Raw genomic sequence first — 27,915 nt, 5'->3', positions numbered from 1 at the left:
ATTCATTGCAATGGTTGCAAAATAATTTTGGGTGTAGGCTTTAATTGCCTTGAGGTCATGGACTAGTATTGTTTCCATATAAGTTCAGGATCTAGTACAGAATAAATAGTAAACACTTTGCTCAGGCTCCTTGTGTTCATGATCACAAGAAGGATGGACTCAATAAATGCAAATATTCCTGTTGGGCTGTTTACTGTTCTCCTTTGTTAAAATAAATGTGTGGAGTATAACATATCATCACTTCTTTTTCTGAATAGCTCACCTATACCTCTATCAATTCACTATTTCTGTCTCATAGAGAAGGCTGCCTGCATCTATTGAGATGGTCACATGTAATTTTTATCATTCATTTTATTGGTGTTTTATATTACATTTAATTGTTTGTGTACGTTGAACCATCATTGCATCCCATGGACAAATCCCACTTGGTCATGCTGTATAAACATTTTAATGTGGTCTTGAATTTTTTTTGCAAATCTGGGTAATGCTATCATTGTAGAATGAGTTTAGAAGTATTCTCTCCTCATTAACTTTTTGGAAGAGTTTGAAAGGCATTGTTGGTTATCCTTTAAAAAAAAAAAAAAAAAATTGGCAGACTTCACCCATGAAGCCATCTGGTCCTGGGTTTTTCTGTGTTAGTACATTTTTGCTTACTGATTGAATCTCTTTACTCTTTATTGGTGAGTTCAGATTTTCTATTTCTTCCTTATTCAGTCTTGATAGGTTGTGTGTTGCTAGATGTACTGATTTCTTCCAGGTTATGTACTTTGTTGTCATATGATTGTTATTATAGTAGTCTCTCATGATCCTGTGTATTTCTGTAGTAGCATTTGTAATGTCTCCTCTTTCATTTCTATTTGTTTCTTTGTTTTCTATTTGTTTGTTTGTTTGTTTGTTTGAGTCTTCTCTCTTATTCTCAGTCAGACTAGCTAAAGCGTTGTCAATTTTGTTTATCTTTTTGAGGGACCAACTCTTAGTTTCATTGTTCTGTTCTATGGTTTTTTGGTCTCTATTTCATTTATTTCCATTTTGATCTTTATTATTTGCTTTCTTTCATTTCTTAACTTTTGGCTTAAGGTATTCTTCTTTTTCTAGTTCCTTGGAATGTGAAGTTGTTTTTTTTCTTGAGATCTTTCTAATTTCTTAATATAAGTGTTTGTTGTTAAAATGTCTCCTCTAGAACTGCCTTTGTTGTATCATGTAAGATATATTTCCATTTTCATTTGTTTTTAGATCATTTGTTCTTCTTTATTCACCTTTTTATTTTTTTGTCCCATTGAATATTCAGAAGTTTCTCCATGTTTGTAGATCTTCTCACTTTCCTCTTGATTTCTAGTTTCATACCATTGTGATCAGAAAGTTGGTATGATTTCAATATTCTTAAATTTGTTAAGACTTGTTTTGTGTTCTATCATATGCTCTATCTTGGAGAATGTGTTGTGTGCTCTGGGAGAATGTATTCTGCTGCTGTTGAATGGAATTTTCTATATATGTCTCTTAAGTTTCTTTGTTCTCAAGTATGATCCAATCTCAATGTTTCCTTGTTGTTTTTCTGTCTAGATGACCTATCTGTTGTTGATAGTTAGGTATTGATGTCCTTTAACCTTTATGCTATAATTGTTTAATACTCTATTCTAAAATAGTTTTCTAACTCTGAATATCTATGTATCACTTTTATCAGAGTTCTGTGTACTTTGTTTTTTTGTGTCACTAATTAGTATCTTTCCATTTCAGCATGAATAACTCCTTTCAGCATTTCTTTCAAGGTGGGTCAAGTGGTTGTGAACTTCCTAAGCTTCCGTTTGTCTGAAAAAGCCTTTATTTCTTCTTCATATATGAAGGATATCTTTGCTGGATTGAGTATTCTTGGGTGGCAATTTAAATCTTTCAATACTTTGAATATGTTATTCCACTCTGTCCTGGCCTATAAAGTTTCTGCTGAAAAATCCACTGATAGCCTAATGGGGATTCCTTTACAGGTTACTTAATTTTTCTCTTTAGCTGACTTTAAAATTCTTTATCATTGATTTTGACAGTGTCATTATAATGTGTCTTGGAAAAGGGCTTTTTGCATTGAGGTAATAAGGTGCTTAGTTTTGCAGACTTGTATGTCTAGCTCCTTCTCCAAGTTTGGGGCTTTCTCAGCTGTTATTTCCTTAAACAAACTCTCTTCTCCCTTCTCGTTTTCGTCTGATTCTGGAATACCCAATAGTCTTATATTGGCTTTCTTAATATAGTCTGATAAATCTCATATGGTTTCCTCACATTTTAAAAACCTTAGTTCTTCTTCCCCACCCACTGGAATCTAAGAATTTAGATTTTCTGACAAAGCTTTGATTGTAGGAGTTTGTGGAGCTTTGGGTAACCACAATGGTCTTGAAGCTCCTCTAGATTAGACTGATCTCAGACAAAATCCTGACCTCCCAGGTAGGATTCTCTTTCTCTTCTAATATGACTAATCTTTTTGTACAGAAAAACAGGCCCCTGTAATTTTTCCTTAGAAACTGGCCTTAGATTCTCTGTCTAATTTGTCCTGCATCCCTACTTTTTCCAGGATTTTCTCTGAGCTCAATCCAATCTAGAGGACCTTAAGGACGTTGTGGTTGCCCACAGCTCCATAAAATCCTACAATCAAAATTTTGTCAGTGAAGCTCTGGTTACAGTATATGGTATAATCCCCCTTCAGCCCATCTTTGAAACATCTATAAAGTCTGAATACAAAAATAAAAAAAAGAAAGAAAAAAACCAATCCCACAATTAGCTAAAGAGACAAAATTTAAAGATGTGGACAAGATGGAGGATAAGTTTTCCTGTTTTATTGTTTGTTTTTGATCTTTGCCCTAAAGCCAGGCTCAGTGGTAGAATAGTGGCAGCTAAAAATGCAATAGACTCTTTAACCACTAGATGGCACCCGTGAACACAGCATTTTCGAAACAACGTAGGCATTTTGGCTGATAGATGGCAATAGCGTCCTTTTCAAGAGGTTTGACATTTAATTCATTTACAAATTCACTAGAACAAGCAGTCTGAGGAATACACCCTGTGCTTAGCAAAAGGAACTCACTCTATAGGAACAAAAAATTTCTTATGGAATGGTAATAATGTATTTGCATCATATGGTAAATCAGAATTAAATTCACATAGATCTCATTTCTCCCATTTACAAACACAACACAAGGTTGGGCATGTGCTTATTTTTGCTCATTTTTTCATCATAAATATATGGAATAATAAAAAAGAAAGAAACTAATCTAACTTTCTCCAACACAACACTGCTATTATCCTTTTTAGTCACTTAATATTCTTGAAGTAAAACTGTAAGACCTACCTGATTTCCATATTCACAGGTGTTTGCAAGTATTCTCTATGCTTATCCATTAGCTAAAGGGTTTGTTCCCTAGAAGCTGCCTTATAGTACTGATTAAAATTTAAGCGAAGGCTTCAAATTATATTGTCTCATTTAATCCTCCTACAACCCAGTAAAAGGTTTACACTCTATGACTCAGCAGTATGTGGGGGGGAAAAAGATTATTTATTATTTTCTATAACCAATCTTATCTTATTCTCAAATCCTCCTTCCCATTATTAAAAAAAAAAAATTAAACCTACAGATTAAAGAGCACATACCTGTTTGACTGTTAAGCAGCGACTTGAATGTATTTAATGACAATTGAAACTTCCTATCAGAGCTGTTTCTCCCCTCTCAACAGATCTGCCCTCTCATTCCTCCTTCCCAAAGGGCATATGACAGGGTTTAAGAAGCTTAGTGTCCACATATTGGTGGAGGGAGGTTCTTCTAATCTGGAATATCTTCTCTCTTCTTGAGCTTTGCAAACCTCCCCTAAGATGTGTCTCGTTCCACATCCAGTTGATGTCTGTTGCATGAAACTGGCAGCTACTGGTGGTGACTGAGAGCCTTGCTTTGCCTAAGGCCTCAAGTTCTTCCCACTCAGGAGCCTCCTTAAGCCTCACCCCAGGTCTTAGCACTTCTTCATCTGTTACATGAGCTCAGTGGAACTTCTTTATATTGTGGAAAAAGTCCTAGACCTTATACCACCACCTTTCCCCCCACCCCCCACAATACTCTTTGTCTATTAAAGTAGTTATATGGGTTTTTCAGTCACAAATGTCCAGAGGAGTATTAGAAATATTCTAATTCAGGATTCAGAACAGTTTTTAATGTTGTGGGACTGTCTTCACACCAGAAAATACCCAGAATCTCTGGTTTCCACGCACCCTGATAAACTGTGACAACCAAAAATACTGCAACCCATTTCCAACCCCATTCAGAACCATTTCCCCAGCACCACTTGCAGGCTGTGGATAGCCACGGGCTCTAGTCAAGACCCGTCCCGCCAACTCTACCCTCAGCGGGTTCTGCACCATTGCTGTTCTGCCATTGGGTCAAAATGCTGCTTTAATTTAAAATTAAAATTAAATTAAAGCAGGCTGTCATTTGATGCTGCAAATGACATTATGAAATGACAAAGGTGGATATCCACTTCAATATCTGCAGGAAATGTATAAAATTTAAGAGTTTAAAAAATCATGGGTGAGGGGGAGGTGGAATCATCACTGACACTTCAAAGTCAAGTCGTCATTGACTTCATTGTTTTTCTTATCCTTACTTGAACTGCTCTTTTAGATTCTTATGCATCTGCTGATGAGCGTCAAAGATCTTTCCTTAGGAAAAGCAAAATCTCAGTGTAACACAAACATTTAGACTTCTCTCTGCATAGAAGTGCTGAACATGTTAAGTAGTCAAAATGTTCATACTACCCAAAGCAATGCATAGATTCAATGCAATCCCTATCAAAATACCAATGGCAATTTTCACAGAACTAGAATAATCCTAACATTTATATGGAACCACAAAAGACTCCGCATAGCCATGGCAATCCTGAGAAATAAGAACAGTGGGAGGTATCATCCTACCTGATATCAAATTATACTACAAATCTATACTACACAAAACAGGATGGTACTGGCATAAAAACAGACACATAGATCAATGGAACAGAATAAAGACCCCAAAAATCTATGCCTATGTGGTTATTTATCTAGACAAAGGAAACAAGAATTTACATTGGGCTAAAAATAGTCTATTTAATAAATGGTGCTGGGGAAACAGGACAGATGCATGCAAAAAATGAAACTGGACCACCTCCTTACACCATATACAATAAACTCAAAATGGATTAGTGCCTTAAATGTAAGACCTGAAACCATAAACTCCTAATAGAAAGTATAAGAAATAAACTCTCAGACATTAACCTTAGTAATATGTTTATTGATATATCCTCTTGGGCAAAGGAAACAAAAGAAAAAATAAACAAATGGGACTACATCAAACTAAAAACCTTTTCACAGCAAAGGAAACCATCAACAAAACAGAAAGACATCCTACTGAATGGGAGAAAGTATTTGCCAATGATACATCTGATAATGGGTTAATATCCAAAATTTATTTAAATAACTCATACAACTCAATACTAAAAAAACAAACAACCCAACTAAAAAATGGGCAGAGGAGATGAAGAGACATACAGATGGCCAACATATGAAAAGATGCTCAACGTCACTGATCATCAGAGTAATGCAAATAAAAACCACAGTGAGATAGATACCACCTCACTCCTGTCAGAATGGCTATCATCAATAAATCAACAAAAAACAAGTGTTGGCAAGGATGTGGAGAAAAGGGAATCCTTATGCACTGTTGGTGGGATTGCAAATTGGTGCAGCCACTATGGAAAACAGTATGGAAGCTCCTCAGAAAATTAAAAATAGAACTACCATATGACCCAGCAATTCCATTTCTGGGTATTTATCCAAAGAAATCCAAAACACCAATTCGAAAAATATATGCACAGCATGTTCACTGCAGCACTATTCACAATAGCCAATATATGGAAACAACTGAAATGCCCATCAGTAGATGATTGGATAAAGAAGATGTGGTACATTTATACAATGGAATATTACTCTGCCATAAAAAAGAATGAAATCTTACCATTTACAACATGGATGGACCTACAGGATATTACGCTGAATGAAATAAGTCAGACTGAGAAAGACAAATACCATATGATCTCACTTATATGTGGAATATAAATAACAGAACAAAATAGAAATAGACTCAGAGATATACAGAAAAAACTGATAGCTGCTAGATGGGAGCGGGTGGGGGAAGAAGGTGAAGGGATTAGGAAGTACAAATTGTTACTCACAAGGTTGTCATAGGGATGTGAAATACAGTATTGGAAATATAATCAATAATGTTGTAAATATTACATACGGTGTCAGATGGGTACTAGATTTATCGGGGGATCACTAGATTGTGTAGATGCTGACCACTGCTCTGTACACCTGAAATTGATGTAGAATAATATTGTCAACTATAATTATACATGTGTATACATACATATATATATATATATATATATATACATAGTTATGGTAGGTAAAATATAGCATAGGTAATGTAGTCAATGGTATTATAATAGCTATATATGAAGTAGACTTGTGGGGATTATTACTTTGTGAGGGTTGCATATGTTTAATCATGTTTTCAACACTTGAAACTAAAAAATAAGAAATGCTAAACATGGCTGCCATTCCCTTTCACTGGTCTGAGATGAAGTCTATGAAAAGTATTAAATTCCTCAATGATAGCTTTGTCTTCAAGTATTTGATTTTAATCATAAGGTCTGACTGCAAAAATAAATGTGCGATTAATATTGCTGTGTTTATGCGTATGGGAGACGTACTTTTAAATGGAGCCAGCTATTTGCAATAGCACAAATCATTTCTCATTGTCGTTAAGATTCCATCCTGCAAAATTGCAGTGACTGGATAACAACTTGGATGAAGCTTGGGTCCTACCTGGAATCCCCGTCAATCATTCCAAATTATTCTGAATGTCTCGTAAGTGCACAGATGTGAATGTGGTTCTCTTGTTGACAGTGTCCAACACCAAGAATTCAGACCCCTTCACGATGGGTAATTAGAAACCAGGGGAACATCACAACACATGACTCCACAACAGTAGGACCGTGGTTCTTCATCAGGAGTGGGCACTACAGTCCCGAGTCACTAGCATGAGATTTCACTGTTTTAAAATTCAGACTGAGGCTCAGTGTTTATTAACCTCAACTGAGAAGGGCCTAAAGTGCACCCCTTGTAACAATTCCACAGATGGTACTACCACAGGACTAAAGTCCACTTTCTCCTGACTATAATATGGGCTTCTGGTTTTGTTAAGACTTCAATTTATCATGCCTGAAGGCTAGAATGCACAAGGTTTAATGTTCTAATCACCTCAGTCTTGTAATACTCTAGACAAATGACAACACTTAGAATCCGAAAACCACCACAGAAGTTCTGAGTTATTCCAGTTCCTTGTATAAAAACCACACCTGAGCAACAGTAGCAGCCTATATTCATGTCTGGAGTGACAGGCAGGTCTCTCTCCAACATTATATGATTTTAATTATTTTTCCTGCTTCCTACCAATAAGAGGAATTGAACATCTTATATTTGAAACATTAAGGTCAGTTTATTAAGTTCAATGATGAAAGGCATCAGAAGAATATTCTCCTGAAAATTATTTTTTCTTAGAAAAAAAGAAAGGAACATCAACACCCTCTCAGCATAGCCACAGATGCTGTGGCAGTCGCGCCTCTCTGCAGACGGGACAGTCCATTAGTCAGTCAAGTCACTCTCTGGCTCAGCAGGACTGTAGTCTGGATCGTCCTCATCATCCTCCAGCTCCAAGTCATCCATTTCCTGGAACAAAGACTCATCCACTTCCACATTGTTTCCAGCTGCAAAAGACAAGATTTCACTTTTAGTTCTCCAGTAAGGAATCAAAGACACAACTACTGGCAGCACCAAGCAGAAACTTCTACCTGTGCGTGGGAGGTGCAAGTGATGAAACCCTAACTGCTGCAAATTATACCGACAATGGTCTGTTGGTTAGCAGAGACTCACACATTTTAAGAACAACTTCATGCTTCCAGTTCCTAGTCTAAAAAATCCAGTTATTAAAAAGCCTTGTAGAATGAATTATTTATGATGTGGCATGTGGTAAGCTGAAGACAATGATGATATGTCCTGATTGTACAAAGTTGACTACCACTGACCATGGCCCCATACCAGAACACAATAGTGGCAGACATGTACATCATTAAAGCTCAGCTGTACTTGTTATTTAAGTGATAGATTTAACTTGATCTTCACTGTCACCCAGTTCCCCTCATAACCAATCGTATGCCTTTCCAAGATGCCCAGTTATCTAAGCCCTGGCAGGCACAATACCCGGGCTTTGCGTTAAACATCTTCACTCTTCCTTCAGTTTGTCTGCAATACATAAAGGTAGGATATTACAGTACTCTTAATTTCACCCAAAATTGTTCAGCTTCCTCCCCAGACTCTAGCCCACTGACATTCAACTCAATGAAAATGAGTCTTGCTTCACACGTATGAGCAGTTCAGTAATAAAATACAATTTTCCAAGTCCAGGCCAAAAAATGATTGGCTCTGCTGAGAGAGGTAGTGAAGGCTTCACAGAGCAGATGACCTCTGAAATATCTTTAGGATAAATTTGAATCCACCGAGAAGAAAGGGGGACAGAATGAAGTAATTCTAGGTAGAACTATATGCAAAGGCCGAGAGAAAAGCTAAGATCTTGAGTACTTCTAATCGGAACACAAGATTGTTGAAGAAAAACATCTGGAGATAACACAGATAAAGACTAGACTGAAGAACTGCGTGGGTCAACCTTGTCCTCTAAGCAGTAGACAACCATCGAAGGATTTTAAGGAGAGAAAAGTCATAATTAAATCAGGGTTTGGAAACACCACCACAGAGGTGGTGGCTATAGAGTAGGTAAGGTCACTAGAAAGAGGAAGAGACTGATACAGGGAGACAATTTAAGAACCTACCACAAAAGTCCAGGTGAAAAATGACAAATCTTCAAATCAGGAGGAAAGAGTTGAGAAGATATTTCAGTGGCAGACGCAACAGACAGTCTTTGGTAAGTTATTGGATATAAGGAGATACCTGATGCACTAGCATAGAGAAGTCAAGAACGAGTGAAGATAGTAAAACTTCTAAAGTGCAAGAGAGAGTGAAACAAAGTTTTCTGGATCTAGAATTTCTCATCAAAATAGGAGGTTAAATGAGCCCTTAAAGTGAGAAGGAGATAGATGAGGACATCCTTGCTGGTTTTTGTTTGTTTTGAGACTATGAAAATCTTGGAGCCAGAACACAGTAAGACACACTTAAAAAATGTGGAATGTCGGTAAGGGCACAGCTAAGGTTAAGAAGCATGATGTAACAGCGGCCACATCAACACTGCTTCTTAGCATTCTCCAGCAGATAGTCCCGGGACAAGGCTGAAAGGCCAGATGCTAGAGGATCCCCAACTGGCAACACGGGCATGACAGAAGGCTAACAAATGACGTGCAGAATTCTACGAGTATGTAGGGCGCTACTGAAGGTGCGACAGTATGAAGCACAGTTTAAGAAACAGATGTATGCCATAAGCTCCGTGAGGGCAGGGAATTTTTCTAAGCTGTTCTCTGTTGTATCCTCAATGGCCAGGGGAGTGCTTGGCTTATAGTAGCAGAGGTACAATAAATACTTGTGGATGGATGGACGGATAATCCATACACGGAAGTCTGAAAGAGGGCACAGTTAGAATAAAAAGGAGAAGAAAGAAAACATAAGGAACTAGATGCCCCAAAGAGAGCAAGAGTGGTATGAAAAGTAAGATTTTGTGTTAGTGGGCAAGGGGAGTTCCAGATCTCAGGTTTTTATAAAGTTCTATGACACACCATGGAATATAGTTTCCATAGATGTATGATACTAGAAATCTGAAGAAAACAGATCACCTAAGTCACAATAGCTTGGTTTACTAGTTGTGAGAGGGTAATGTGACCACAATTGTTTATCTATTGCTATCTTCGATTTTGCTTCAGTTTATCAGAAAACTTTAAAGAATACATTGCTATAGTTCAATGTATAAATTGATCAAACATTACAATTTATCCTTCAAAATGTATTTCTTTACACCCTTGGGAGGAAAGATTTACATTAAATTATCACTCTGATTTTCATGGTTTAATATAAGAAACAATATGTACAGATGGAATTCTATTATCTTACCATCCTCCAAGAATTGGATATCAGATGTGTCAAGATTATGATCTGTTTCAAATAGCTGTTTCCCTAAAAAAAAGAAAAATGTTTAATTTGAACAGCATGGTTTCCCCCATCTTCTCTACAACCCTTTAAAAAGTATAAAAACCCAAGAAAAGAAGTCTGAAAATCTGTTTTACTGTGAATTTCAAGAAATTTTTGAACTCAGCTAAAAGGCATATGAAATGCATTTGCATTAAAATAGACCAAGTGACAACCCAATCTGCCTTAAGAGTCCTAGAAAAACAAATGGATTTGATTCTGTCACTTCTAAGGCTTATGATCCTGAAAGTCATGGTAGCTGTATCTTAAAATCTATCCACTGCGATATTCAGATCAAAGATAATCCATAAATATGCATTCCAATTACGTGCGAAGATACATCATCAAGTAGAAAATGCTTTCTCTTTCTGTCATACATGCCTAAGTATATTATTTTCTCATAGAAATCTGTCCAAATGATTCTCTTGCTATATAAGAAGCAACGCAGAAAAGTTTGGGGGGAACAGATAGGGGAGTCATACCACTTAATTTATTTTTTCCTGCTTGTTCTTCTTCTTTCATTCGTTTCTTTTTAATTTCCAAGAGTTCTGCATCAAACTTGGCCTTCCAACTTAAGAAATTTTCAATTGTAACAGGAGTGCCATGAAATAATTGCTTAGAAAATAAAAAAGACACGTCACCAGATAAATGAGACAACAGTTTAAAAAATAAAGCCCAATGATCTAGGTAAAACACAGAAAAGCTTTTTCAAGTTTTGAAATATTTAATGTGATTTTTGCCTGCACTGGCTACTCTCACTAGTTTTAGGCATTTTGCTCTGGACAAGTCCATTTTTTATTTTTATTACACAAATCAAAGATAATATGCAACGTATTTCCATTGCTACTCACCCTTAAGAAGAAAATTGTTGCTGTCAGTATTAATGTTTTCAACACGCATCAATTTACAACACTAGTATGTAGCTTATCTTTTCACTTCATTTCAGACTCTGAGGTTTTCTTTACCTTAGTAAATACAGCCATGTGCTACATAATAATGTCTGGTCAACGACAGACCGCCTATAAGATGGCGGTCCTATAAGATTACAATGGAATGGGAAAATTCCTCTCGCCTAGTGATGTTGTAGCTGCCCTAACAACACAGGGCAATGTGTTACTTGTGTGTTTGTGGTGATGCTGGTGTAAGCAAACACACTGTGCTACTAGTCGTATAAAAATACAGCACATACAATTATGTACAGTACACACTTGATGATGATAATAAACAACTATGTTACTGGCTTATGTGCTTACTAGATACTGTCCCATTTATCATTATTTTATAACATATTCTTTCTACTCATAAAAATAAAAAAGTTTGCTATAACACAGTGTGCCATGTTTCACTGGCAGCAACCTCATACATCTCATGTTTACTGCATCTCTTGATTACATCATTTGCTCTTATGCTTGATTTAATCTCATGTTATTTTATAAATTTAGTGTAGCCTGCGTGCGCAGTGTTTATAAAGTCTACGGTAGTGACAGTGATGTCTTAGGCCTTCACATTCACTCCCCACTCACTCACTGACTCACCCAGAGCAACTTCCAGTCCTGCATGCTCCAGTCACAGTAAGTGTCCCACACAGGTAGATTTTTTATCTTTTATACCATATTTTTATTGTACCTTCCCTATGTTTACATACACAAATACTGTACACACAAACTGCATTACGACTGCCTGCAGTATTAGTACAGTAACACGGTGTAGAGGCTTGCAGCCCAGGCGCAACAGGCCATACCGTAAGTGCCCAGGCGTGTGGCAGGCTAGACTATCTCTAGGTTTGTGTAAGTGGACTCATGATGTTCACACAATGATGAAATCACCTAATGATGCATTTCTTAGAACATTTATCGGTTAAGCTATGCCTAACTATATTTAAAAATTCTGGTGAGGGCTTTATAATTCCAAACTATATACCATAAGTGAAATAATTTATATTTCTTGATCTTACCTGCATGAACTTTACTAAACCTTATTAACTGATTATTAATCATTACTTGTGCTATGCAACCAAGTAAAAGAGGGACTTCTAAAATTTTTCTTAGTAAAAGCTTTACTAAAATTTACTTTTGTTTATTTTTATTACTTCCAAAAAAATTAATGAAATTTCAAAAAAACAAAACAACCAAAAAAACCAGGCTTAAGGAATAGCGAAATAAAACATAGCTTTTAATATACCTTTTCGGCTTCTTCTGCTTCTTTTTCTTTTTGTTTCTTTTCTTCTTCTCTTCTAGTTTTTATTTGATCTACTATTTCATTTAATTTTTCTTGCACAGCTGTCACTAAAGTAAAGATCATCACCATTCCAAGGTTTTCCTCTGCCTATGTAACAACAACAAAAACAAGGTTGTAGTGAAAAGCACACTTCTCAGAAAAAATTAAAACAACTAACCAATAAAAAAATGTTTCAGCATAATAACTGAACTCCATACATTTATAATATGATTACTAATTCAGTTACACGCTGTAAGTTCTGACATTGGATTAAGTGATCATTTAAGAATTGAGCATTATATATAAATAACAATTCTTAACTTTAAAACGTTATGTAATTTGCTATGTCCAACCTAAAACAGGTATTTCAGTAAATTCTGTTTAATAATTATAAATGTAGGTAGAATTCAGAAAACCTTTCCTACAGTTGCTAGTAACATCAGTTCTCTAGCATGTTTTCATTATTTTAGTTCCTTCTGGGTACTTTAAGAGTTGTGACAATGAACTTAACTTTGAGGCTAAAGTGATTTTCTAACATAATACAATAATAAAAAATGTAGGTACTTTTGTGATTTATCTTTATCTACCATTTTTTCTTTTGATTTGAAATGGTTTAAAACAAAATATAAAAGCATCTCTGTCTCATGAAAAGGATATAATTCAAAAGCTATTTGGAACTTATTCATTTGAAGGCAGAATAAACTAAAACAAGATTATCTTGTTTATCTACAGAAATAAGATACATTTCCAAGGAAGCAGACAAAAAAAAAAAATATATCCAAAATACGCTAGCCAGAATCTCTGTCCTAGAAGAGATTTCCAAGCATTCCTTTGACAGGGCTCTCCTCAGCAGCACTCGAGTGGGTATTTCATCCCCTGGGCCCTCCATGGGTACTAGGGTTCAAGCTAGCTCCTGTAATCCTCTTCAGTGGAGCTTCTCTGTAGTGTTTCCATGCTAACCAGCCTAAATGTGACTCTAAACAAACCTCTCTCCTGAGTGCCAAACCCATATGAAAACTGCCCACTGGACAGTGACTTGGATGTCCCACAGGAACCTCAACACGGAAACCATCATCTTCTCCACAAAACCTATACCTAAGTTCTCCATCTCAGAGAATCACACTATCATCCACCCAACTGGAACATTCCCATCCCATCCCAGGCCCGATCACTGTCTTTTATCTGATTTACCCAGAGCAACCTCCAATCCTGCAAGCTCCATTCTTGTAAGTACCCTAACAGGTATATTTTTTAACTTTTATACTGTATTTTTATTGTATGTTTCCTATGTTTAGATACACAAATACTGTATATACAAACTGTGTTACAACTGCCTGTAGTATTTAGTACAGTAACAGCCTTAGATATCTAATTCTTAGATATCATTTAAGTTCACCTACTGTTCTCCATTAACACTGTCATCAGGACACCATCATCTTCAACTTGGAATATTACAAGAACTCCCTAACTGCTCTTCTTAAAATACTCTGGTCTTGTCACCCTTGATATCAACTTTTCTGACCATTCAACACACACACACAAAACCCCTCATAGCTTCCCAAAACAATCAGGAATGAGAGCATACTTTTTAAACAGTTTAGAAGACCCTTTAGGAATGAACATCTTTAATTCCATCACATATAACCACCGACCTCAAATTCTAAGCTCAAGTAATTTAGTATGACTAGAAGTTCTTAAAGGAAATAATGATCTCTTCTCTCTCACTTTCATTCCTCTTAACAGCTTATTCATCTACCCTGAAATTCTTCTACTCCCTTTACTGCCTGGCAAACTCTTTCTTCAGGTCTCAGCTTCCTCTTGGAAGCTTCTCCCGTGCCTCACCCATCATAACATTTTTCACACAGAATAATGATATTCAATTTGCTAGTCTGTATTCCTCACCAGAGTATATAAAATCTGTGAGAGGGGGGATGGTGTCTGTCTTGGTCACTTAATGCTTGATACATTTCAAAAATAAATCCCAGTAGGATCTCTTTTTAAAAAGTGAAGTATTCCAATAGGAAAGCCAAGCAAGTCATTCATGTGGAAACTATATAACTAGAAGTCATATGAAAAGATATCCACATTACTATATAATTAAAGAATTTCAAATTATGAATATAGTATTTTCATCTTTGTCATCGTTTTCTTTCTAAATCAAACTATCTAGTGTTAGCAAATGTGGGCAGACACCTTCAAAGGCTATAGTGAGATCCTAACTTGGCACAACCATTTTGAAGGTCAATTTGAAATGTGTACGAAATTAAGTATGCATACCGTTTAAGCTACGTACTTCTAACACCGGACTAGTACACTCATCAGTAATTAATTCTTTAAATTAAAAAAAAATATATTTGATTGTCTACAGTGTGCCAGGTATTAGAGATTCAATGCAGACTCTGCGGTAAGGATTTGCAAATAGTGATACATAAGAATGTTCAAAGAATTATATAGCAAAACAGGCAAAAATGAGAAATAATTTGAAGTTGTTTCAGAAAGGATATGTGTAATTACACATACTTACAGTGACATTTTATGCAGTTACTAAAAATAATGATTCACATGTTTACTAAAATGGAAAGATGCCCACTCCTATATTGTTATGTGAAAAAAAGATGTTATAAAACATGATGTATTGATCTAACTAGGGGTGAAAGAGAGGGACTCTGAATATAAGCATAAGAAAAACAGTCTGGAACTATATCACATCAAAATGTTAATAGGCAGTTTTACCTGATTGGTGAGATTAAGAGTAATCTTTATTTTCTTCTTCATTATTTCCTGATTTCTCTGAGTATTTTGTAACATGAATTTATATTTTGATAATTAAAAATTAATACAACTATTTTGAGAGAAAAAAATACAAATATTCCCTCAATACATCTGATCTCATGTAAGAATTAGAAAGAAATTAAAACTTTCTTTTGGAAAGGAAGGAGTTTGAGTATGAATAAAATATAAAATGCATAGAAAAAAATCGCTCAGATCAAATAACATATTAAATATATGACTGACTGAATATAGCACATTGTCTCAGGTTCTCTGCAATGTTTTTAAAGGAAGCATTTTATGCCAAATGATAATAGAATTAATATAATTTCATACTGGGTAACAGAGTGAACAGGGCTCAGGATCAGCTTGATATATATCTTCTTTCACTCTCCATTCTCTAATAGGTCCAGGTATTTTTAAAATATCAGCATTCAAAAAACCAATAGACCTTAAAATATACAAGTTATATTTAAAGTAGAGACATGCTTCCTGTCAATTCTTCTTAGAACAAACAAACAAAACTAGGACTTCTGATTTTAAGGTGGTGAAGATTTTACTTGACCTCCCTACATCCTACTCTGAAGAACCCATGGAAACTCTCTACCCAAGCAAGAGACAGATTTAAATACCCAGACTGTGGGTAGCCCATCCCACCACAGAACTGGCCAAATAAAAACTTTCCAATGCCCATGTTTATTTCCACATAACCTCCCCTCTTAGAGGAGTCACACACCATCATTGCTGTTTGTAAGTTTAGGGAAGAGAGACAGGGAAAAAAACAATCACCAGTTCTCTTCCCAGATTGTAGGCCACTAGCCTGCAGCAGGTCAGAGGCTGGAAGTTTTCATTTTGTTTAGTTAGAATTTTTAACTGCACAGGGGACTGGCTAGTCTGAGAACCAAATCGAAGCTGTATTTATAGTTCAAAGTACCTACCAGACTGCTTATCATCTAAAAGTCATGGGGCTGACTGAGATTCAAACAGGGGTACAGGGACAACTTATCTTACTCAAAGTTTAAAGGTACAGTGGGAAACAAAAATAAAGATGCTTTGTGAATACATATATACGAGTATACACTATATATATATATATATATATATATATATATATATATATATATATATATATATATAATTCTGCTTGTTCATATACTACTGATATATATTTAATAGCATTTTCTGACTCTTGAAATTAATGTATAATACTTAAGGCTAATAAAATAATGCGATTACAAAAGTTATTTCCTTACCTGTAGTGCTAATAATTTTAAAATGCCTGAGACATCATTATCTTCTAGATTTTCCTGGGAGAATATTTCATAAAGGGGGGCTTCATCTGGGTATTTTTCACTGTATGTAAACTTGAGAGTAGTCTGGACAGCTAAAGACACAAGATAAGAGTTTGATATGAATTCCTTAAAATGTAAAGTATGGAGAAGTCCACATCTTGGTTGAATCAGTAATTAATTTACAATGTGTCAATGAAAAGTAGCACAGCAGGTTTTGCAGCAAACAAAAACAAGGTTACTACGAGACCAGACAGAAAATCACTAATATGAACAACACATACCACAAAGAAAAGTGAAAATCATGGGAATACCAAAAATCACTTCTAACACATGAAATACATTTACTACTTATTGGTATTCTACCATATTGCATGTCTGAGAAAGAGGATGGATACAAGCCACTCATTAAAAAACCCTCCTTAAGATGAACAAAAGGTACCAGATATAATAGAAAAAGTACTGTCTGAGGCTCATTTTCAGGCCTCTACTAGACAGAGTTCCCAGTGCAGATCTGGCTATAGTACTGGAGTCTATGTTTCTGTCTGTACAATGACAGCAGAGGACTGATAAGGGGTTGCTGAATGACACGGTTTTGAATTGGACACTTTGAGATGTTGTCTGAGAAACTTTAAACTTGACTCATCTACATATTCCCACTCACTCTTTTGGCCTGTGCCAATTGACAGATCTCACACTTGTCTCACTATTGGAGTGAGATTCTTATAGGCAGGCACATCAGTACAAGGTATCGCCCTGCAGCCCAGCCTAGTGAATTCTCAGTTCCACTAAGTAATTTGCGACTAAGCTGACATAATACACATTTTCTGTTAAAACTTATTAGCCATGATGATCCTTTGTCTAGATTTCGCCTTTCTTAAATAATTAAAATTCACATTTTAATTATTAAAACCTCCTGATTTGGATGATTTTAACTCAAATCTAGATTTCTCTTAAAATGTGCCGCTGGTTTGCTATTTTGTTTTAATTTTTGTGTAGGATGTCAACACAGTATTTTTATGAGTCAATGGATGTAAGAAAGATTAAGTGTTAGGTCAGTAAGAAATACCGTATCTTTTGGCATTTTTCTTTTTTTCTTAACATGTTTCTAATTTTATTGCTAAAAAAAGAAACTTTAAAAAAAATATTATTCATTCTACTATAGGATGTAATACATATTCATTATAGATATTCATAAAAATTTAGGAATACACCAAGATAAAAATAAAATCAATAATAATCCTATTATCAGGAAACGATCACTGTTACCATTTTAGTATATTTAAAGTATTTTTAAAAGGATACTTTAAAGTATCCTTCTATGCATATATTTACATTTTAAACAAAATGTAAAAAGTTGTTCATTTTTTTCAGATCATACATATATATATACCTATATGTAAATATTATCTATGTATAATATACTGTATGTAAATAACTGTATCCAGCATTCTTTTAATTCAGATTTCAGTATTATTTCTACGCTAACCTCATTTTCAGTTATATAAGCCAGATTTAGAGTTATCAAGTGATACCACTAAAATTGGTATCACATGGCAGAATTTTAGTTGACTAGCTTAACAGGGAAAAAAATCCTTGGGATTAACATCAACTTACATAATGGTTTTATCAAATTACAATATTAACTGAACTGGACTAAAGGTAGAGATGAACTTCAGATATTCCCCACCGAACATCTGCCAAGTTTAAATTAATTTATTAGTTTTATAGATGCTTTATTTCAATTTGCGTATGTTTTAGTTCTATAGTTGTATAATAGTGGTTTTACCTGGTTTTATACAAATATATTTATATAACAGTAGGATATCCATCTCAAAGAGAGAGAGAAAAAAACATGCAGATGTTTATCCAGCCTAATTTATAACAGCAAAAGTCTAGTAAACAACCTAAATGTCCAAAGACAAAAAATAGTCATGGAAAAATAACAATCACTCAATGGAATACCACACAATCACTGAAATGTGTGTGCATGCAAAGTCTTTTTTTGACCAAAAATCTGTTATCCTTTCTCCATCTGGGGTATTGTTGTGTTTCTGCCTCACTTTAAAAAACTAAGCTTACTGTGTCAGAATATATCTTGTTGACTTCCTCTCTATTTCTCTGTAAGTCATGTTTACATCATACTACCAACTAGAACCACACAACACTTAAACTAGATTCTTACCAGTACTTTAGCACCTGCAACGCCCAGCACAGAATGGCTGCAGAATGAGTAAAATTCCTGAGAGGTTTAGAAAAACCACAAGTATTTTTAATTAGACTTACTTTCATCATTTTCTCCAGCCTCAGATGTCACAGTAATGGTGAAGCTGTGTGGATTTTTTGATAATACTGCAAGAAAATATACACAGAGGTTAAGTTATTAAGAAGCTTCCTAAGGTAGATGCTTTTCCTTATTAGCAAAATATCACTACCCAGTCGGGGAAACTGATCCCCTAGCCTGAATTTCCATTTCCACAAATACAAACGGAACAGAACATTCAAATGATAAAGCACATACATCAATTTTCTATTTAATCTTGGGATGTCTGTAATCTGGAAAGAAATACCTATAGTAGATACCCTCCTGTAGATTTATCAAATCAATTAAAATACTTAAGTAATTTACCTTTTAATTCAAAATTTCCACCTACCGTGTTTCCCCAAAAATAAGACCTAGCCGGACCATCAGCTCTAATGCGTCTTTAGAAGCAAAAATTAGTATAAGACCCGGTCTTACTTTACTGTAAGTATTATATAATATAATACCCGGTCTTATACTAATTTTTGCTCCAAAAGACGCATTAGAGCTGATGGTCCGGCTAGGTCTTATTTTCGGCGAAACAGGGTATATAACGAAAACTACATTCTAAAAAATTCCCAAATGGAGTGACAAAAGAGTTTGATGTTTATTAGAAACTATATTAATATATAAATACTCAGTATCATCACTAATTTTTATACTTATATGTTCTGAAATATAACTCAGAATCTCCAGGACAAATAGTAAATATTAATTTGTTAGTTTGTATCTTCTAGCTCTCTCTCTCCCCCACATCATCTCTAGAACCAAACTTTATTCTTTCACAAATTATTGAGCCTCTGCCTTCTTTCATGGAATTACAAAACTGGCCATATAGCCAAACATCAAATTGCTTACAATCTGTTAAGTAAAACAAGGCACATAAATCAATAATTACATAAATAAGAAAGCTTTATATACCATTTTACACCCTGATGTCTATCTGATACTATATATCTGTTTATTATCTATTTCCCAAGAATACTATAAAAACTCTATGAGTGCGCCTAGATCAGTGCCTGGCAGTATCTAGAAACTCAGTAAATTTTGGCTCAATGAAAGAGATAAACTAATGGAATAAAAGAAGAAAAACAAAAACAAATCTTGCATTCAGAACCATTAGAAGAAGAAACAAGGAAAATTCAAGACACCCATGATAGCTGCTGTGCCTCACTCTGGGCCTGGAAAGCATCAGCCCCTATCAAGGTTTGTAGCAGCTCAGTAGCCTCTTCTCGAAATGAAAGAGCCAGGGGATCTCTGAAGAAGTCACTGTGGAAAGTACTCAGATTCTCCTACTCTGGAACTTCTGAGGCCTTCATAAATATTCATTATCAATAAAATTTTCAAGACAGATGACTTCATTTTAATTGACGTTTAAAAGTACTTGAAGCAATAATGAACACCTATGATTACTAGGAAAGTGTTTGTCGAAAAGATAAAAGACTCACTGGACTCATTTTAATAGGCCTCAGGCAAGCCAGCCCATGCTGAAAAAGTCCTTGAAAGGAAATTATAATAAAGTTTTTACAATATGATTGGCTCTACCTATGAAAATAAAGTTGAAAGCTTAGTTGTGGACAGTGACAGGTTTTTAGTGGGTTTTGTTTTTTTAGCAGCAGCAATATGGTCAGCATTGTATTTCCAAACACAGGAAGGTAAATCTAGCAACAGGGCATAAAACGGAAGGAGAGAAATGACACTGAGGGCAGGATAAAACTAGACAGCTATTGAAATCATCCCAGCAAAGTAAATGAGGTTCTGAACTAGGTTGGCAGTGATGGAAATAGCAGGGAACACGGTGATGAATGACATTCTGAATTTATAGGCAGAGGATGGCGGTGTCACTAACAAAAACAAGAAATACAAAATAAAAATTAAATATGACTTATTTGAAGGACACAGGACAGTTTCAGTTAGAAGTACTGAGTATGCAATCAGAAATGAGCAAATGGAGCTAAAGAGAGCTAGGCTTGAATTTAATCTGGGATCATCCACAGAGAGCTGATAGCTGAAGCCATTAGACTAAATGAGATCACTAGAGAGAAAGCAGAGAGAAATAAGGACCAACACCAGTTTTGTAAGGAATCTTAAATTTGGGGAAAAGTAAGAGGAGGAAAAAGTGCCAGAGATTAAAAGCTTTTTTTTGCAGCAGCCATGCCTAAAATGCTAAAAACACTCAAGAAAAACCTATTTTATTTGTAAAGCCACCCACCCAACTATTGAGATCCAAGTCTGCCTGGCAGCGTCTACAATGTGCACCTACAATGTGTGCGTGTCTATGTACCTATGTGGGGAGAAAATGGGTGCTGAACCCTTGGCCTGTAGGAACATATGGTAAATTCCTAACAACTTACGTGAATGCCTAACAAGGCCCTCTGTGATCTGGCCCCTGCTTACTTGTCAGGTCTCATTTTCCATGACTCACTTCTCACTTCGTTCTAGCAATACCAAGCCACTTGTCCTGTGAACACGTTTTGCTCTCTCAGAGTCATGCTCCGCACATGCTGTGCCCCTTCCCCACGTCTCATGCGTAACTCATCACTCCTCAATTCTCCAAAACAACTCAGACCCTCCCCTCTCCTTATGCTCCAACTGCATCCTATACACACTTCCATGAAAGAGTCATCACACTGTTATAAATTACTTATGTGATGTCTTTTGCCAATAGACTGAGCTTCTAACAATCATACATGGCAAATATTTGGTAAATGAGGACATGGGGATGCTAGCAAGAACATCACTGAACTGCCTGACCTTGGGGGCCAGACAGAATAAGGAGGCAAGATAAACAAGAAAGAAGCTGATAAACTATCAAACCATGAGAGGCATGTTAAGTAAAAGCATGGGAATGAAACAACTGTAGGGCTACAGAGTTTATGGACAGAAAGAGGAAGTTTAGAGATCAAAATTTTGACGATGGCATGTCCAAGGTGTGGCTATGGCCCCATGCAATTGAAGAAAAGGGAAATCAAAACCGTTTGTTGATAAAGACAAGGAATTATGAAGTCATATTAGAAGAATCAGCAATGAATACGGCAAATTTCTAGTCAAGAGTATCTACATTGTTTAACAGTTACAAAGTATTTACATTACATATTCCTCATTAAACAGACATGGAAAATAAGGAAGAGAGAAGTAATGTGATTTGTCTAAGGACATAGAGCTAATAATACTCATTATACCAAGCAGCCATTAGGGAAAAAATTGTGCACCAGGAACAACAAAGGATGCTGAAAAACGATGTCAATATCCCTCAAGATCCACTTTCCCCTTCTTCCAGTTATACGATTTTTAACTGAGCATATTGACCACCCAGAATACAGACTACATTTCCCAGACTCTTCCCCAGTTAGGTCTCACCAAATGATTGAGTTCCAGCAAATGAGATGGAAGCAAATAAAGTCCTTTAACAGTTTCCCGGGAATTTCCTTAAGAAATGCTGTCTTTTACTTTTTTTTTTCCCCATCATTCCTTAAGCTATCCTACTGTATGGAAAAGGAATGTTGCCAGCATGACCAAGAGAGAGAGCCTACATCTTAGAGGTGACAGAAAACTAAGAAGTCTGGGTCTCTCAGGAGTTCTGGGACTAAAAACTACACAACTACCTTTTATGCACAAGAGCAATAAACTTTCACATTTTTAAAACCACTGTTATTTGAGGTTTTCTGCCACAGCTGAATCTAATTAAAAAATAAATGTGTTTATACACATACACACACACATACACACACACACCATGGAAAGGGATTATATCACAAAGCTTGGAGGTGACTAAAATAGGGATGGAAGTGTATTCATTGCACTTGTAAAGATGAATGATTCCTGACTTTTGATGAAGGACTAATCCAATTCCAATGCATTACTACTGATTTGGGGTAAGCAGAGGAAACATCGGCCTTCGCTAAAAACATTAGATTTCCATCATTGTAAGTGGATCAAATACTTTTCAGAACAAAACTAAGGTTGTTGGGCTTAGTGGAAAGAACCAGTGGAGGGGCAGAAGTGTTAGGTGCTATAGGGGCAGATGAGGGTGAACTGGACAGAATTAAGGATTTTGTCAAGAACACAGACAACGGAGGTAGAAGCTGAAAGGTATACTAAGGGGACACACAAATGACATTAAGGTTTTTACAAAGAACCAGACAGCTCATATTAAAATAAGTCCCTCTGATTTTTAGGAAGTGTCTATCTTAGAAAAACGGCTTTTGCAAGATGATTTCTGCCCCATCGCTAAGATGCAATTATAAATGTTAAATGCTCATGGCTCTACTTAGAGGTGATACAGGATTATGTACTGCTCTTTGTAAGACCAAGCAGAATTAAGGGAACTTGACTTTTGGTTAGCCAGAAGCCAACCAATTTGTTCCAATAAAACTCCCCATAAGCAGAGATTTTGATACAGAAGAGGAAGTAACCAAATTCTACTACCTCAGTAGGACCCTGTCAAGAGAAGCACTACTAAAGGAGAATGTGTTATCAGGAGAGTCCATTATATTTTGGAAGACTAGTTGTTAGGAGGATTGAATCAATGTGCAATCAAGCTACAGAATAGGCAAAAAAAAGAAACTGTATTATGATTTCTTAAATTCACAACAAGTGCAATACTGGATCAACAGTTCCTTGCAAATATCAACCAATCAATTCTGAGGTTAGGCTAGGTCTACGTGGCTAGGACCACGGGCTGGCTGGACGGTGCCCCTCCAGCATGCACAAAGGAGTCACGACGTGCTAACAAAGGCTTCTCTGTCAAGCACTCAGTCATCTACTTAAAAAATAGTCATCTACTTCCTTCATCAACAGCACTGAGCATTTACCAAATCTAATATGAAAAAATCTAATATTACACGTGATTTAAAATGTAGTCAGAAAATGACCAATTCGTGTTCCTTTGCAAACTGAAACACGCAAGCTCTCTTTCTTAAACCTGGTACGAAAAAAAGTATGAAATCATCAACACAAAGGAAGGCTATAAAAACCTTGCAAATCCTTAAGATTTCAAAAGATCAAACATGGAAACATTTTATTCCAAAGTCCAATGCCTTTTCCCTGAGATGTTTCATAAAGAACATGGTAAGGAGGAGTAAGGCAAAGTTCTTGAAGAACTATAAATCACGACATCTCAATTTATTTATTGCAAAGCTGGTAGGAATGCTGATAGGAATTAGAGACAGATGGGCTCAGCTAATCCTGCAGAATACTTGCATGCATCACAGACTCATAAATTATCTTTTATTACCCTGGCTCAGAATCTTCAAGCACTTTTGCATCTGACAAGAATTGTACATACTAAACTGCCGTGTTTCCCCGAAAATAAGACCGGGTCTTACATTAATTTTTGCTCCAAAAGACGCATTAGGGCTTATGTTCAGGGGATGTCATCCTGAAAAATCATGCTGGGGCTTACTTTCCAGTTAGGTCTTATTTTTGGGGAAACACGCTATATCAGAGCCTAGTAATTTGAAAGAATCGTAAGATTGTTTTAAGGTCAAAAATGTACCACTTTTACAAAAGCTTATATGCACACTAATTAATGAGGGATACCTTATGTTCCAAGACAAGAAAAGCACATCTTATGCTTTCTTATCTCTGCCTACGCAGTATTCATGCCTATTACATTTCCAATGTACTAGAAATGACCATACGTCACAATTAAGAATATATCCAACAAATGACCGACCCTCTATTCTATTTTATTTAGACATTGATATATAAGGATAGAGAAGGGAGCTAGACTCCATACACACTCACCCAGTTAATGACACTCTCAAACCCCTCTTCACTCATCCCCTTAATATCCTCACAGCACAGCTGTACTGCTGGTGAAAGAGAACATGAACAGGACTGGAGCTATACAGGGATAGCTGAGAGGCATCTGCCTGTTGGCAAAGCAGAACAAAATATGCTACCATTGCAAGCAGTGGTCAAAAGTTGGAGCTAAGAAAACTACACTAAACAATGAATGGGAGAGGAGTTAAGAGTTAATGAGTTAACATACCTGACACTCTGAATTCTGACAATGATGGACAACACTCAAAGAAAGGGATAGGGAACATAAATCACACAAATCTAGGTTATACTAGTTCTTATTGGCTTTTTTTTAAATCACTTTTCAAAAACGGAGTGTAATGTGGGAGAAGCCACATTGATATGGTTATCTCGCTGCATTTTCAGAATCACCTGAAGCACTGCTTAATACATACAGGATGCTCTTCCTTTAAAATACAGCTAACGAACTTCTCAACAATATTTTTCATTAGCCTAACCCGCAAACCAATCCTCTGCTGCCCCTCATCCCAGCTGGAACTAGATCCCAAGTCCCACGTCTGAAGGTTAATGAACAGGAAAGGAGTTTCAGACCTAACTGACTCTTAGTAGTCCTGCCACTAACTTGCTGGCCCACCCAAAGCAAGCCCCTTCCCTTTCCTGAGCCTCCATTACCTTGCTTGCAGCAAGAGTAGAGGCTAGATGATGTCTAATATCCCTTCAAGTCTAACAACCTGTGAATTTATAGTGGAACTGAATTTTGGGCCACATCATTCATTGGGCATTCAGCAAAATGCCAAAATATAAGAGAAAAGAAAAGAAAAACGACAAACTTCAGGGACAAAGCTACTCTCAAACTGATTCTGGGTAACGCTGAGAACAGCACTCTGAGTCCCATAAGCTTAGAAACAACATCGTAAGAAAAACAGCTCCTACCCGAATAAAACGTGAAAACCGACACCTTTGTAGCTGTGGAAAGATTACTTCCACTTGGGATATCTGTTTTCGTGTTACTTCATTAAACCTCAGGTTGCTGTAAGTTATACAGAAACCACAGTTCCCCCGACTACTCAATTCGAGGCCTGACTCTCCAGGGACCTCGCCAGCCTCGCCCGGACTTTTAAGATTTCAGGGACGAGCGGAGAACGGGAAACCGCCGTGGAGTTACTCGTAAGTGCCTGAATGCTTCGGGAGAACTTGACAGAGTGGTGGGCGAGGTGGCCTTGCTGTCCCCTGCTCCATCCTGGCCTGGGAGACCGAGGGCCGCGGCGGCTCCGACCCATCCCACTCCACCCCAGGGCGGCTGCCGGGCCGCGGCCGCGGAAGTACCACCTGTGAAGGAGTCGGGGTAGATGGACTCCAGAGCCTCCAGCTCGTTGCGCTGCTCCTCGCCGTAATCTGTCATCGTGGCCCTCGCTGCTGCCCATGGATCGCCCAGACACCCAGGCGGCGCGCTGTAGCTGGGACCGCGGCCGCGCCGGGAGAGCTGGCAGCGGCCGGGCGGGCGCAGGCGCAGAGTCCCCGGCGGCGAGGCCCGGGCCCAAAGCCAGGCCCGGCCTGCTGAGCAACAGGCTCGCGCCGGCCTCCGCTGGCTCCCTAATTCCGCGTTTGACTGGTTGTGCCTGGCCAGCGGAACACTGAGTAGCCGCCTATCCCGCGCCCGCTCGGGATTTGTGGGGATGGTGAAGGCGCTCGGTCTGGCGTTCGTCACGGACACCTAGAGCGGGATCCTGGGCTTTGCAGAGCCTGAGCCGGAGAAGCCCCACAGCGCGGCTTCCTCGATCGATAGGTCGGGGCTGAAAGACGGCCTCGCGTGCCGGCGCGGGACGGTGCCGCTGGGGGAGACACTCCGGGCGCTTCCGCGAACTTCGTCGTTTCCGGTTTCCGGTTTGCGACCCTGTGGCCTGGTGGGGCGGACAGGCGCACAGCCTAGTGTCGGCTAATGGTGGAGGCGGGTGACTTCTACGCTTCTGCAACCTGCGAGGTGCTTGGCGTCCCCCGGGAATTGGGCGAGCAGGCGAGAGCAGTGTAGAGTCCAGTGAGCAGAAGCTCTGCTAGTGCGTCCCACGCGTCCCGAAATGTGGGCCCAACTGCTGAATGGCCAGCCCAAGTGAATCCGGGGAGAAATCGACTGGAAATCCGCAGATCTGGGTTCTAGATTCAGATCTCACGGCTTCTGAATTTATAAAATGAACGTGGCTGGACATAGATTTAAAGATGTATGCTATTGCGTGTCTCTGAATTGATGTAGAGGGGTGTAGATTTCGGTAACAGTTTTGATAAGCAATGTAAAAGTAACAATACTTAAAACTGCTCAGAACCTTTGATTTGGGAGAATGAAACTGAGGAATATGCTTAAAATGCATATATACATCTGTCATCTCCCAGTTCATCGCATCAGTTACAAAGAAAAATTTCAAAGAACCACAATGGCAAAAGCTAAGCAAATGGCTAAATAAGCGTGTTACGCTTACGAGAATAATCTTAAAGAACTATTTATGTTTATAATAAAGGAACATTTGTACGTTAAGTCAAAAGAAGTGGGAAAATGTAAGAAAATAATCCAACATTAAAAGATTTTTCACACATTTTTGTATTTTCCTTTGTTTTGTTATCGTATTAAAGCTGGTTTCACTTGTGTAGTGGGGGAAACAGTTTTTAAATAACAAGCTCCCTAATGATGAGGCTCTGAAGTTTTCTCTTTAATCATCCTAAAATGATGATGTTCCCATGGAACAGAGGCATCTTGATATTTTATTGAGAAGTATTGCTTACTTATAGCAGAGAAATACATTAAAATATTCAGGTACACTTGGGTACTGATCCCATGTATTACATACTAAGGGGTTGATTTGGGGCATTCTTTTAACTTTCAGAAGAAAAGCAGGAACTCTCCTGAACATGGTGAGAATCAAATAAAATACAGGAAGTAACTTTGCAAATGTAAGGTGCTTATTTTTCTGGATATCTTCAGTTCAGAGAAATTAATGGTTTGTAATTGGGGAAAGAGCTCCTGGGCAAAGGGAACAGTCAGTGCAAAGGTCCTAAGCTGAGATTCCACTTGCTGGTGCACAGTGAACTGGTTGGGAGTGAGGGTGGGTTGCAGATCACTTAGGATCTTTGGAGGATTTAAATGGAAGAGTGACAATCTGATTCCACTAATGTAGGAAGACCACTCTTGCTACTGAGTGCAAATATACTTAAGGGGCACAAAGTCTGAAAGGATGGAGACCAATTAGGAGGCTATGGCGGTAATCTAAGCAAAAGACAATGAAGACGACCAGAACTGTCCTGATGAAAGTGGTGAGGTAGTGATCAAATTCTGGGTAT

The 27,915-nt window shown here is 37.3% G+C and overlaps 1 protein-coding gene across 2 annotated transcripts; it reads right to left on the bottom strand.

Moving 5' to 3' along the window:
- Nucleotides 1–5,269: 5,269 nt before the first annotated feature.
- RWDD1 (RWD domain containing 1) lies at nucleotides 5,270–26,447 on the bottom strand. Of its 2 annotated transcripts, XM_019741374.2 has the most exons (8): nucleotides 25,918–26,353; nucleotides 24,571–24,698; nucleotides 18,807–18,872; nucleotides 16,485–16,615; nucleotides 12,427–12,570; nucleotides 10,728–10,860; nucleotides 10,171–10,233; nucleotides 5,270–7,826 (listed from the first exon to the last, which is right to left on the bottom strand). In XM_019741374.2, the coding sequence occupies exons 5-8, from the start codon at nucleotides 12,550–12,552 to the stop codon at nucleotides 7,705–7,707; spliced, it is 444 nt and encodes a 147-aa protein (XP_019596933.1). In that variant the 5' UTR covers nucleotides 12,553–12,570; nucleotides 16,485–16,615; nucleotides 18,807–18,872; nucleotides 24,571–24,698; nucleotides 25,918–26,353; the 3' UTR covers nucleotides 5,270–7,704. The 2 variants fall into 2 exon arrangements, with proteins under 2 accessions (XP_019596933.1, XP_019596932.1); XM_019741373.2 differs by lacking the exon at nucleotides 24,571–24,698 and having other exon boundaries at nucleotides 25,918–26,447.
- Between the last annotated feature and the right edge of the window lie 1,468 nt (nucleotides 26,448–27,915).

This window comes from Rhinolophus sinicus, linkage group LG05, assembly GCF_036562045.2.
Source record: "Rhinolophus sinicus isolate RSC01 linkage group LG05, ASM3656204v1, whole genome shotgun sequence".
NCBI classification, from domain to species: Eukaryota; Metazoa; Chordata; class Mammalia; order Chiroptera; family Rhinolophidae; genus Rhinolophus; species Rhinolophus sinicus.
Note: the sequence above shows the minus strand (reverse complement) of the source record. Positions and strands in the feature narration are given on the sequence as shown.